This window comes from Anomaloglossus baeobatrachus, chromosome 9, assembly GCF_048569485.1.
Source record: "Anomaloglossus baeobatrachus isolate aAnoBae1 chromosome 9, aAnoBae1.hap1, whole genome shotgun sequence".
In the NCBI taxonomy this organism is placed as follows: Eukaryota; Metazoa; Chordata; class Amphibia; order Anura; family Aromobatidae; genus Anomaloglossus; species Anomaloglossus baeobatrachus.
In genome coordinates, this window is record NC_134361.1 from 199,807,468 (window position 1) to 199,821,150 (window position 13,683).

At 44.8% G+C, this 13,683-nt stretch overlaps 1 protein-coding gene across 2 annotated transcripts in view; it reads right to left on the reverse strand.

Annotated features, from left to right (window-relative positions):
• Positions 1-13,683, reverse strand: part of PRICKLE3 (prickle planar cell polarity protein 3) — a 40,307-nt gene that overhangs the window by 10,493 nt on the left and 16,131 nt on the right. For both annotated transcript variants that reach the window (XM_075322856.1, XM_075322855.1), the window contains exon 2: positions 777-862. In XM_075322856.1, coding sequence (XP_075178971.1) covers positions 777-862 — 86 coding nt within the window. The remainder of the gene's footprint in view (positions 1-776; positions 863-13,683) is intronic.

The following is a 13,683-nucleotide window of genomic DNA, read 5'->3' on the forward strand; positions in this document are numbered from 1 at the left end:
GACTCTGACTTTACCCCCTGGGTCTCCTCTATAGCGTTTCATTTCACTCCAATATGGATGGATAGTTTGCGCTGATAACCCCTGAGCCTGCAGGACAACTTGAATTTCTTTGGAACTGTATTGGAGTGGCTTATCCACCATCCGGACTCTCCTGTGTTGCAACCTTTCATCAATTTTTCTCTGCTGTCCATGTCCAAGGAGATAAACTACAGTGCTATGGGTTGTAAACTTCTTGATTATATTGCACATCATGGACAAAGGAACATCAAGATCTCTGGAGATAGACTGACAACCTTGACATTGTTTACATTTTTCAACAATTTTGGTTCTCAAGTCCTCAGACAGTTCTCTTCCCCGCTTTCTCTTCTCAACGCTTAACGTGGCACACACAGACACAATGCAAAGATTGAGTCAACTTCTCCCCTTTGTTATCTGGTTTCCAGTGTGATTTCCATATTGCCCACACCTGTTACTTGCCACAGGGGAATTTGAACAACCATCACATGCTTAAAACAAACTTGTTTACCCACTGTTTTAGAAAGATGCCATCAATTTTGTCCAGCCCATTTTTGGTGTTTTGTGTGAAATCATGTCCAGTTTTCCATTTTTTCCTGTGTTATTTTGTATGGTTCCAATACACACAAAGGAAATAAACATGTATATAACAAAATGTGTAATTGCAACAATTTTCTCATAGAAATAATTTCGGACACCAACACTTTTGGCCATGACTATAGATACAAAGAACACAAAAAGATGATTATATTCCTGCATACCTCCACCTGTGTGCAAGGAAACCTGGGCACCGCTCTTTGCAGGAGTAACATGGTTGACCTTGTCCTGTGACATTGACCTCCGGTCCCTAGTGTAGAAATGAAAATTACTTCAATCACATGTGGGGAAAAAAAATAGAATTATTTATGACATTTTCTGCATTGAAGGGGTAACATTACTAATATATTAAGGCACAGTAGGGGGCATTATTAATATATGAAGGCACAGTAGGGGGGCATTATTAATATATGGAGGAACAGAAGGCAGTATTAATGGAGGAACAGAATATCACATAGTGTTTTTTTATAAATACCGCAGACTGTCATGGCGGCGTCAGGATCTGTGGAGACTAAAGATTCTGGCACTCTGCCTCCTAACTTCTCTGATGTCTGTGATCAGCACAGGTAGACTTGGGCATCGACCCACAGACGTATAGTTCAGAAGCAAGCTAGCAAGAGTTAATGTCTGCTCGGCTGCTTGTTAGTCTCCTTTGATCACATGCTGTGGGAAAGCCAGTCACATTTGCACCCCTCCTATATATGCTGGCTGGACATTTCCTTTAATGCCAGCTATAGCTTCTCTATACTGGTCTGGTGAGGTGTTGTGATCCAGACTAACTGGTGGTTGTAATGTTGAGGACAGCCGTTAGATCAAATACTTGATTAACCTCTTGACAGGGGATTGTGGGAAATGTGTCGATTTGCCTTATATGAACCAGCTTTTCAGAGATAACTAAGATGGCCACCGATGACATCATAGACCCTCCCATCAGCATGCATCCACCAGATGATGACATAGACCCTCCTATCAGCATCACCACGGATCCGTCCAATTACATCATAGACTCGCCTACGATGACGCCCACCAATCAGCTCATGGACTAACACATTGTTCAACCCACTGACCAATGGACACATCCAAGTAAGCCCACTGTAGGGCTGACCATGCCCCTTTTCCTAGTTTTTATAAGAGAAATAAATTCTTGAATAAATTAGGCAGTTTCTGGGCAGACTTTGGTCGAGGAAAGATGAATATCCGACTGTGTGTCTGATCTCATTTTTCAAGCATGCACTCGATCCACACCAATTAGAATCAGGCAGTAGACAACTTGTGGAACTCTGTAAGAGTTCAACTTAACAGTAGTACTTTGTTGCTGTGAGCGGTTGTGGTTGTCCTTTTGTTGCTGCCTTACTTCTCTTGCTTTTCTCCTTAATTTCTTACTGTTTGTTCCTATGAGTTTGCAGTGTGTCTGAGTTTTGGTTTTCCCCTGTCTGTCTTAATCTTTGTTGCCATCTCACTCCTGCTGGGGGGGGGGGAAACAGATTAGTTCTGCCGAGGAGAATAGTAAGGCACGGGACTCCAGCATCTCCACCATCAGGAGTAATCCAGAGGTTAGAGATAGCCTAGGGTCCCTTAGCGTGAGGGACAGTATAAAAGTCCCCGGTACCTTGCTATCCTGCAGTCACATAGTGACAGTACATATATAGAACTGCTGTTATATCCCAGAGAAGTTGTCCTTTTGTTGCTGCCTTACTTCTCTTACTTTTTCCCATAGTTTCTTACTGTTTGTTCCTGTGAGATTGCCTGAGTTTTGTTTTTCCCCTGTCTGTCTTAATCTTTGTTGCCATCTCACTCCTGCTGGGGGGGAAACAGATTAGTTCTGCTGAGGAGAATAGTAAGGCACGGGACTCCAGCATCTCCACCATCAGGAGTAATCCAGAGGTTAGAGATAGCCTAGGGCCCCTTAGCGTGAGGGACAGTATAGAAGTCCCCGGTACCTTGCTATCCTGCAGTCACATAGTGACAGTACATATATAGAACTGCTGTTATATCCCAGAGAAGTTGTCCTTTTGTTGCTGCCTTACTTCTCTTACTTTTTCCCATAGTTTCTTACTGTTTGTTCCTGTGAGATTGCCTGAGTTTTGTTTTTCCCCTGTCTGTCTTAATTTTTGTTGCCATCACACTCCTGCCCCTTCCTTCCCTGGGGCGGGGGGGAAACAGATTAGTTCAGCTCAGGAGAATAGTAAGGCATGGGACTCCAGCATCTTCACCATCAGGAGTAATCCAAAGGTTAGTGATAGCCTAGGGTCCCCTAGTATGAGGGACAGTATAGGAGTCCCCTGTCCCTTGCCATCGTGACACAGAAGGGGGTATTATTAATATATGGAGACACAGAAGGGGTCAATATTAATAAATGGAGGTACAGAACGGTACGATGACATGACATCCTTTATCTCCTGCTTGTGCAAAGAGATGAACCTACAGTTTAAGAGGTGTTCGGACTTGAATGTTCACAAAGGATCAATGATTCGGTGAGACCTAAGGGAATAATGTCTAAACATGAAGCACATAACGCTATACCTGGGGTAAGAGTAGGAGGAAAGGCGTGGAAGCAAAACAACGCAAACCACAAGAATGATAGAATTTCAGAAGAACGCTCGTCGCTCTGCTCATCTATAATTGAGAGGACCATACACGGCTTCCAGAACTTTTCGGTCTACCCATAATGATGGCTTAACAAAAAAAGAAGTACAGTACATTTGTGCCCCCTGGGCAAAATATCTGCGCTCGTTCCTCATCCATTTTCAAAAGCAGTAACATATTGCCTGAATAATTCCAATAATACATAAATAATACTACGGTACCATAAAGCACATAAATAATACCAACATACAGTGCAAGGGGTAACGGTATCTTGTACCAGGAGTTTCAGAAAAGTTTACAATGGCAAGATAAGGGGTAAAATAAGTAGTAAATGGTGCAGGCAGAAGGACTCAACCGTGCTGAGTGTCCCAGGGGTGGGGACCTTATGGCGGTTGCCCCTTTTGCTATAATTCGGCTTTTATGCTTGGTTGAGCATCGTATCACATTTTGGATCCAGGGCACTCAGCGGGATCCATCGTATAATAAACTTAATTGACTTAAGCTCTTTTGTTTGGTTGGCATAAATAGTGCTGCATGCTACTATATTGTCAGAGTACAATATGCAGTGACTATTGGGGTCCCACTAGGTGTAGAGGAGACTTCTGGCAAGCAAGTGGGTGCTCCGGGAAAACAGTACAATGGTTGGCCCTCTTGCTTTGGAGAAAGGAGCGGGGTCACCTCCTAACGGTCATGACTCTGATCCTCTCTGACCAGCAGAGCTGATGCTCTGTGTTGGATTGTGCTCCTGTGGATGGGTTGTTCCTGGCCTCCGGTTCTGCGCTGGTGTTGGGAGGGGTTATTTACAGGCGCCTCGTTCGGGGTGATTGCTCTGCTTCATTAGGGAGCAATCTTGCCCGGAACGTCACCATGAGTGTTCTGGTTCCCATAAGTGCTTTATTCTGATTTTGTCTTTCCACCCCGGACTTAAGTGACCTTTCTCTGCCCATGCCCCTGACTCTGACATTACCCCCTGGCTCCCGACCTCGGCTCATACCCTGACCTCGGCTCCGCTTTCTCCCTGTGTACCTTACATGACCTCCTGACTCCTGTTGTTGGCTTGTACTCTGACCTTGGCTCCGCTTTCTCCCTGTGTACCTTACATGACCTCCTGATTCCTGATGGTGGCTTGTACACTGACCTTGGCTACACTTTCTCCCTGTTTACCTTACATGACCTCCTGACCTCGACTTGTACCCTGACCTCGACTCTGCTTTCTCCCTGTGTACCTTACGTAACTTCCTGGCTCCTGATCTCCGGCTCGTACTCTGACCTCGGCTCCGCTTTCTCCCTGTGTTTCGTACATGTCTTCCTGGCTTCTGACCTCCGGCTTGTTTGACTACCCCTCCACTAGCTGCATCTAGTGACACCTATATCACACTAACACTCACCTGAGGCTGATCACAGCACTCCTTAATATTCCTCGACAGGTCCTTCCCGTGCGCCGTCATGTGCCTAGGCCCTCGCTGGCCCTAAACTCACCCTGACTAGTGAAGATAGCACTTATTGCAAGACAATACAAGGATACAAGGAAGGTAGGACAAACAGGGGAAAGACACAATAAACGGTTCTCTTTGGTATCTTCAGAAAGGAGCTTTGCAGCTGTAATAGTCACAACACCACAGCTATGCAGTGACGAGCTCCTACAACATGGTCTGCATAGGTATGAGCTATAGCCGGCATAGGGATGAGTGACTAGCGGATATTTATAGCAGAAGGGAGTGGCTGCAGCTGAGGTTAGAACTAACTGTTAGATCACTGCAGGATAGAAAGGAGCCCAAGAGATTTAAACACGCTCCACTCAGAGAAAGTTACAAGAGGGCACCAAAGCGGTGACCTTCTGATCCCAGATCCCCCTCGAGATCACATCAGGTCATGACGCACTTGTGACAGATATTCTTCCCATGAGACTCACTGACAGATGCCTTTAATATATCCCAAATTGGCAATGTAAATTTCCATCAAGTATCCTTAATAAAAACATAATAATATGAATATTTTTTTACGACATTTTTTATCTTTTTTTAAGCACTTCAGCATTTTCAATATTTCATCAAATTAATACCTCCTATAAATACACCCTCTTAGAAAATTATATGTCTGCTATGTAATGGAAATAAGCTCGCACCTGCGCTCAGTTTATATTGCATACGAAATATTTTACATATAATATCGCGGTTCACATGATTCAATCGACAATATAGGAAGGAGCCTTTGGACGGACGGATTTCGCTTTGCAAGAAAAGTCCTTGAAAAAACATCAGCGTCGTAGACAAAACATCTGTAAAATCACAATGACCTACTTGGAACATTTCTATATAAATATTGTTAATATAATCAACTATGTTCTAAAACAAAGTCTAAAAAGAATCCCTTTCCTTGCCCCTAATTCCCATGGATCAGGTATATACTATACCATGGGGTCATCCTCAATGTTATATCTCATAAGGTGGATCTTGAGAGCCCTTGGTCCAGATGAGCGGCTGATATGCAACGCAGGCTTAATGTGCAGCGCAGAATTAATGTGCAGCGCAAACTTATGTTAGTGCAACATAGACTTAAGGCGGCGTTACATGCTACGATTTATCTGACGATATGTCGTCGGGGTCACGGATTCCGGCATGGTTAGCGACGTCGTTGCGTGTGACACCTACGTGCGACTCCGAACGATCGCAAATAGGTTGAAAATCGTTGATCGTTGACACGTCGTTCAGTTTCAAAATATTGTTCGTCGTTTGGATCGCAGCAGACATATTGGTACGTTTGACACCCTGCCAACGATGAACAACATCCACACGACCGCCTTGGTCAAACAAAATATCGCTGAATGCTGTTGCGTCGTTTGTTAGATCGTTATGTGTGACCGCTACAAAACGACCTATGAGTGATCTCGGTAAATCGTAACTACGATCTGGGCGTGTCACATCGCTACTGAGATCATCAGATAAATCGTAGCGTGTTTAATGTGCAGCGCAGACTTAATGTTGGTGCAGCATAGACTTAATGTGCAGCACAGACTTAATGTTGGTGTTGCAGGAATTCCCAGATGGAACAACGGAGGCTGTGATAGCGGAACAGCTACAAGACCAAAACAAGAATAATGGCATCTGATGAAGCAGAGAAGACATTGCGATGAGGATCCGGTAGATTAGAGCTGAGTTGCATAATGATATAGCAGAGCTGAGTTTGTCAAAGAGTTCAATGCAGAACGAGCAGCATTGCAGCTTACTTGACTCAGCAATATAAAAGACCTGAGCTTATCACATAATTCAACGTAGAACTAGCAGCGGTACAGCAGAGTTGACTCAGAGATGTAGCAGAGATGAGTTTGTCACAGGGTTTTATAAAGATTTAGCAGTACAACAGAGTTGACAAAGCAATATGAGAGCTGAGATTGTCACAGAGTTCCATGCAGAATTAGTAGAAGTTTTCTCAGTGATATAGTAGAGCTGAGTTTGTCATAGAGTTCCACGCAGAATTAGTAGCAGTTTTCTTGCTAATAAAGCAGAGCTGAGTTTGTCATAGAGTTCCACGCAGAATTAGTAGCAGTTTTCTCGCTAATATAGTAGAGCTGAGTTTGTCACAGAGTTCCATGCAGAATTAGTAGAAGTTTTCTCAGTGATATAGTAGAGCTGAGTTTGTCACAGAGTTCCATGCAGAATTAGTAGCAGGGTTTTCTCAGTGATATAGCAGAGCTGAGTTTGCCACAGAGTTCCATGCAGAATTAGTAGAAGTTTTCTCGGTAATATAGCGGAGCTGAGTTTGTCACAGAGTTCCATGCAGAATTAGTAAAAGTTTTCTCGCTAATATAGCAGAGCTGAGTTTGTCACAGAGTTCCATGCAGAATTAGTAGAAGGGTTTTCTCAGTGATATAGTAGAGCTGAGTTTGCCACAGAGTTCCACGCAGAATTAGTAGCAGGGTTTTCTCAGTGATATAGCAGAGCTGAGTTTGCCACAGAGTTCCATGCAGAATTAGTAGAAGTTTTCTCGGTAATATAGCAGAGCTGAGTTTGTCAAAGAGTTCAATGCAGAACGAGCAGCATTGCAGCTTACTTGACTCAGCAATATAAAAGACCTGAGCTTATCACATAATTCAACGTAGAACTAGCAGCGGTACAGCAGAGTTGACTCAGAGATGTAGCAGAGATGAGTTTGTCACAGGGTTTTATAAAGATTTAGCAGTACAACAGAGTTGACAAAGCAATATAAGAGAGCTGAGATTGTCACAGAGTTCCACGCAGAATTAGTAGAAGTTTTCTTGCTAATATAGTAGAGCTGAGTTTGTCATAGAGTTCCACGCAGAATTAGTAGCAGTTTTCTTGCTAATATAGCAGAGCTGAGTTTGTCATAGAGTTCCACGCAGAATTAGTAGAAGTTTTCTCAGTGATATAGTAGAGATGAGTTTGTCATAGAGTTCCACGCAGAATTAGTAGCAGTTTTCTCGCTAATATAGCAGAGCTGAGTTTGTCATAGAGTTCCACGCAGAATTAGTAGAAGTTTTCTCAGTGATATAGCAGAGATGAGTTTGCCACAGAGTTCCATGCAGAATTAGTAGAAGTTTTCTCGGTAATATAGCGGAGCTGAGTTTGTCACAGAGTTCCATGCAGAATTAGTAGAAGTTTTCTCAGTGATATAGTAGAGCTAAGTTTGTCATAGAGTTCCATGAAGAATTAGTAGCAGGGTTTTCTCAATCATATGGCAGAAATGAGTTTGACATAAAGTTCGATACTGAACTAGCAGCAGTCCAGAAGAGTTAACTTAGCGATATAGCAGAGAGGAGCTTTTCACAGAATCCATTGCAGAAATAAATGGTAGTGTGGTCTTTACTCAGTGATATAGCAGAGCTGAGTTTCTTGCAAGGTCCTATGCAGAAGTGGCCAGCAGTATAGCAAAAATAGCCGGTGAGGTAGCAGTGCTGGGTCCGGCACAAGGTCCAAGGCAGAACTGACCACTTGAATATCACAATTACTCAGCATTGGAGCAGAGCTGGCACAGGGAAGCAATCTCTGGTAGTCGTGTGCGTGCACCAAAATACATGAAGAAGGCCAGGGAACATTATGTCGCAAAAGTGTGTCGAGCGGCCATGATAACTCAACACGCAGAAGGTCAAGAAGATATAGCCAGGGTAGAAGGAAGATGGAGAGCTTGGCACTGAATCCAGGACAGGCAAGCAACACACGAGAGTGAGCAGACCCGAGTATTGAGTCAATAGAATGATTATTATGAGTCCATACATCATTCTGCTGACGCTTCAGGACAAGCTGAGCTCTGCTGACGCTTCATGACAAGCAGAGCTCTGCTGACACTTCAGGACAAACTGAGCTCTGTTGACTCTTCAGGACAAGCTGAGCTCTGTTGACTCTTCAGGACAAGCTGAGCTCTGCTGACGCTTCAGAACAAGCTGAGCTCTGCTGACACTTCAGGACAAGCTGAGCTCTGCTGGCGCTTCATTGCAAGCTGTGCTCTGCTGACGCTTCAGGACAAGCTGAGCTCTGCTGACGCTTCAGGACAAGCTAAGCTCTGCTGACGCTTCAGGACAAGCTGAGCTCTGCTGACGGCTCAGGACAAGCTGAGCTCTGCTGACACTTCAGGACAAGCTGAGCTCTGCTGACGCTTCATTGCAAGCTGTGCTCTGCTGACGCTTCAGGACAAGCTGAGCTCTGCTGACGCTTCAGGACAAACTGAGCTCTGTTGACTCTTCAGGACAAGCTGAGCTCTGTTGACTCTTCAGGACAAGCTGAGCTCTGCTGACGCTTCAGGACAAGCTGAGCTCTGCTGACACTTCAGGACAAGCTGAGCTCTGCTGGCGCTTCATTGCAAGCTGTGCTCTGCTGACGCTTCAGGACAAGCTGAGCTCTGCTGACGCTTCAGGACAAGCTAAGCTCTGCTGACGCTTCAGGACAAGCTGAGCTCTGCTGGCGCTTCATTGCAAGCTGTGCTCTGCTGACGCGTCAGGACAAGCTGAGCTCTGCTGACGCTTCAGGACAAGCTGAGCTCTGCTGACGCTTCAGGACAAGCTGAGCTCTGCTGACACTTCAGGACAAGCTGAGCTCTGCTGACGCTTCATTGCAAGCTGTGCTCTGCTGACGCTTCAGGACAAGCTGAGCTCTGCTGACGCTTCAGGACAAGCTGAGCTCTGCTGACACTTCAGGACAAGCTGAGCTCTGCTGACGCTGCATTGCAAGCTGCGCTCTGCTGACGCTTCAGGACAAGCTGAGCTCTGCTGACGCTTCAGGACAAGCTGAGCTCTGCTGACACTTCAGGACAAGTTGAGATCTGCTGACGCTTCAGGACAAACTGAGCTCTGCTGACGCTTCAGGACAAGCTGAGCTCTGCTGACGCCTCAGGACAAGCTGAGCACTTCTGTGCTTTTGAGTGATTATGTGGGGTCTTTGGAGCTAGATCCCCACTTATTAGCCTGCTGTTCAGTGATTATAAAATGTTAAAACTTCAATTACAGTTAGTAACCCTATTATGTTGTGGGATATCGGTAAATTAGGATTGCAAAGATCTGGTATGGCAGTGCTCAGGATCAGTATGTGTTCATTGTAGGTGCTCCGTGTTTGTCCACATGGTGTCATATTCTCTCTGGAAGCAATACTCACCCACAGGGGATAACTACAATAGGTGCAGGGGTTGCAATCGCACCCGGGTGTCATGCTTGATATTGGGAAAACGGACACGCAAACAACGAAAAGGGAAGCGAGGGAAGAGGGAAACCCTGTGTCTAGGGAAGGGGGAGACGGTGACCCCTGACTAAACCTAACGCTGGTCCCTGAGCACCTTAGATAGGATCCATGCCTATCGCTGAGCAGGATACCTGACCCTGAACATGGCCCTTGAAAAGTAATGGATGGGATGAGTGCTTAGTCAACCCCACTAAGTTCTAAAAGACACACAGGAAACACACAGGGGAAAGTATAAGAACAATGTATCTCCAGGATGACTCTGGGAGAGGTACAGCAACGAACAACGTTTCTTCAAATGAATACAAGCCGACTGCTTGCATCCAAGGCCTGTATAAGAATATAACTCTATCACCAGCAAAGACCAAGGGGAAATGTTGGTATTTAAGGACACAAGGGGAAGTAATGATGATTAACAGCTGAAAGGTGAGGATATCCGCAGGGTCCTAAAAGGAAAGAGATTAACCCCAAGCAGAGAAGATACATAGGATACCATTTACATCACAGCAGGAAGAAATATAAGGTCAGGGAGCAGTTTGTGAAGCCAAACACTGTGACCTCCTACAGCCAGACACCCCAGGACTGTCTGTCAAGTGTGACACCGGGTCCTGGAGCCTAAGGGGGCCAAAAAGTCCCTATATAAAAAGCCCAATGTTATGAAAGACTTTCAATTACGGCACTGATCACCCTTTATTCTTTCGGTATGTTATCTAGGTAATCAAGACGGATGACTATCAGCAGATGTGTAACGTATACACTCACTTTTTTAAAATATTGGATCACTTAAAAGGAAATGTGAATGATGATAAACCCTGTAAATCCTCCACGTCACAATGCACAGGCGGCATCCATTACCGCAGATAGGAGCAGTTAATTGGTCAGAACACACCAGTAATTCCGGTCGTGTGAATCTCCGGAGGGCACATTCCCTGTTATCAGATCTCAGCAAAGATCAAAAGCTAAACCGTGTGGACGAGTCACAGGAACATTCCGGTAAAAAAAAAGGCAATAATATGGAGAACGTTGCTCGGCAGATACTGATAATTGGGCTTCAACATGTTGGGAGTTGTTAAAATGTTGGTGATAGGAAATGGAATTTGGTTAACAATGATGGGAACCTATTAATCGTTAACTACGTGATTAGAAAGTCACTGGACGTTGCGTTTCCAGCTCATTTATGGAGGAGGCGATTACTGTAGGTCAATCCAAAATTCTTTAAAAAAGGCGGGTTTGCACTATGACAGTGGTGGGTGCGGGAGGTGCAGTCACACCAACGCCCTGGAGCCTAGGGTGGTCAAAAATGTCCCTTTGGCCCAATATCCGTGCTACGTTGTTGGAGATTTTGCATTATGGTCCACGAGGTTCAAGTTACACCACTGGATGCGTGATTACATTTTTGTTCCTTTTACTAAATCATTTGCAAATGGCTGTTGGCCAACTTATGTCTGCCGAAAAGGTGATTTGTCAAGTTGGAAAATGTCACCCCTGATCATTAGAAACCACCATGTTTCTCTGAAATAAAAGTCCTACCCTAAAAATAAGCCCTAGCACGATTTTTCGCCCTTTTTGGACTATCGCTAAAATATAAGCCCTACACCAATAATAAGACCTAGCTGCGGATCATCATACTAATAGTATCCTGAAATAGGGCTTGGTTAGCCCTTTCAGGATATGTAACTTTTATTGGTGTACGTTGCCCCGTTTTGTTGCTGTAAGCCCTGGCAGTTTATACTCACATGCCAGTTTGTTAACAGAATGAATATTCACCCTTCTTCCCGCCCATAATCCCGCCCACCCATCTGCTGGAGTCAGTGATTAGGACTTGTGTTAATGAAAAATGAACATTCACCTCCTTCCCACAGCCCACCTCTCTATGCCAGCATCAGTGATTCACTCAAATGGCAATATTACCCGTTGTGTTGCTGTAAGCCTCAGAAGTTTATACTCATATGTCGGCTAGTTAATAGAATGAATATTCACCCCTCTTGCCTCATATAATCCAACCCACCCCTCTGCCGGTGTCAGTGATTAAAACTTGTGTTAATGAAAAATTAATATTTACCTCCTTCCCGCAGCCACCCCTGTGTGCTGGCATCAGTGATTCACTCAAACGGTAGTATTACCCCTTCTGTTGCTGTAAGCCCTAGAAGTTTATAGTCACATACCGGCTAGTTAATGGAATGAATATTCACCCCTCTTCCCGCCCATAATCCCACCCACCCATCTGCTCGTGTCAGTGATTGGAACTTGTGTTAATGAAAAAATTAATATTCACCTCCTTCCCCGCTCACCCCTTTGTGGCGGCATCAGTAATTCACTCAGACTGCAGTATTACCCATCATTGTGTTGCTGTAAGCCCTGGAAGTTAACAGTCATATGCCAGCTAGTTAATATAATAAATATTCACCCCTCTTCCTGCACATAATGCCACCCACACCTCTACCGATGTCAGTGATTGGAAAAATGAATATTCACCTCCTTCCCCTCTGTGTTGGCATCAGTGATTTACTCAGACTGCCGTATTACTAGCAAGAGGTTCGCAGCACAATCCTCAGACTGGCCGGTGGCTGCCCTAACCTGAGTGTGACAGCTGCATAGAAATAAACTTTGACACACTCGGGTCAGAAAAGCTGCCGGTCAGTCCGAGCATTGCGCTGCGATCCTCGGGCAGTAATACGTGAGCTTGAGTGAATCACTGGTGCCATGCAGAGGGGTGGGTGGGAGAAGGGGATGAATATTCTCTTTTTCATTAACACAAGTTCCAATCACTGACTCTGGCTGAGGAGTGGGTGAGGGAAGCTGGTGAATATTCATTTTTCAGTAACCCAAGTTCCAATCACTGACACCTGCAGAGAGATAGGGGAAGTTGATGAATATTCATTTTTCATTAATACAAGTTCCAATCGCTGATGCCTGCAGAGGGGTGGGGGGAGTCAGTGAATATTCATTTTTCATTAACCCAAGTTCCAATCACTGACGCTGGCTAAGGAGTGCGTGGGGGAAGACAGTGAATATTCATTTTTCATCAACCCAAGTTCCAATCACTGATGCCTGCAGAGAGATAGGGGAAGTCAGTGAATATTCATTTTTCATTAACCAAATCACTGACGCTGGCAGAGGGGTGGGTGGGGGGAGTCGGTGAATATTCATTTTTCATTAACACAAGCTCGAATCATTGATGCTGGATGAGGGGTTGACAGGATTATGGGCTAGGGAAGGGGTGAATATTAATTTTTCATTAATGAGAGACCCAATCACTGCCTCCAATACAAAATATAAAACATCCCCCAAAAATAAGCCCAAGGAGCCAAAAATAATATAAGACACCATCTTATTTTTGGGAAAACAATAGGGTAGCTGTGTATGGCATGATTACATAAAGGCCCCCATACACATTAGACTAATTTTGTCTGGTCCCGCCGATATCAACGGGTTCCACTGAAACTCTAATAGTGTTGGGGAGATGGTGATACAATTTTGGACTGTTGTTCGTTTTTTTCTCTTGGAGATCAGCCGTCATCAGAGATGTCTGTCAGTGGTTCTCTCATAGAGAACACAGCAGAGTTTGGTCAAACGGCACTCCTGTGTATGGCAGAAACAGGCAAGATGGCTGCTGGCCGAACGATCGCCCAAAGCATCATTACTCCGACAGCCATCTACCGTATATCACCGGCTTACGGGTAAATGCCCATGTAAACTCTAGACTTTCCCTATGGAAATTGACCTACGTCAGGCTGTAGATGTGACCCATATTTGCATCGGATTTTTCCACTGTGTCCTTGTCACGAACCACCGGGGGGGT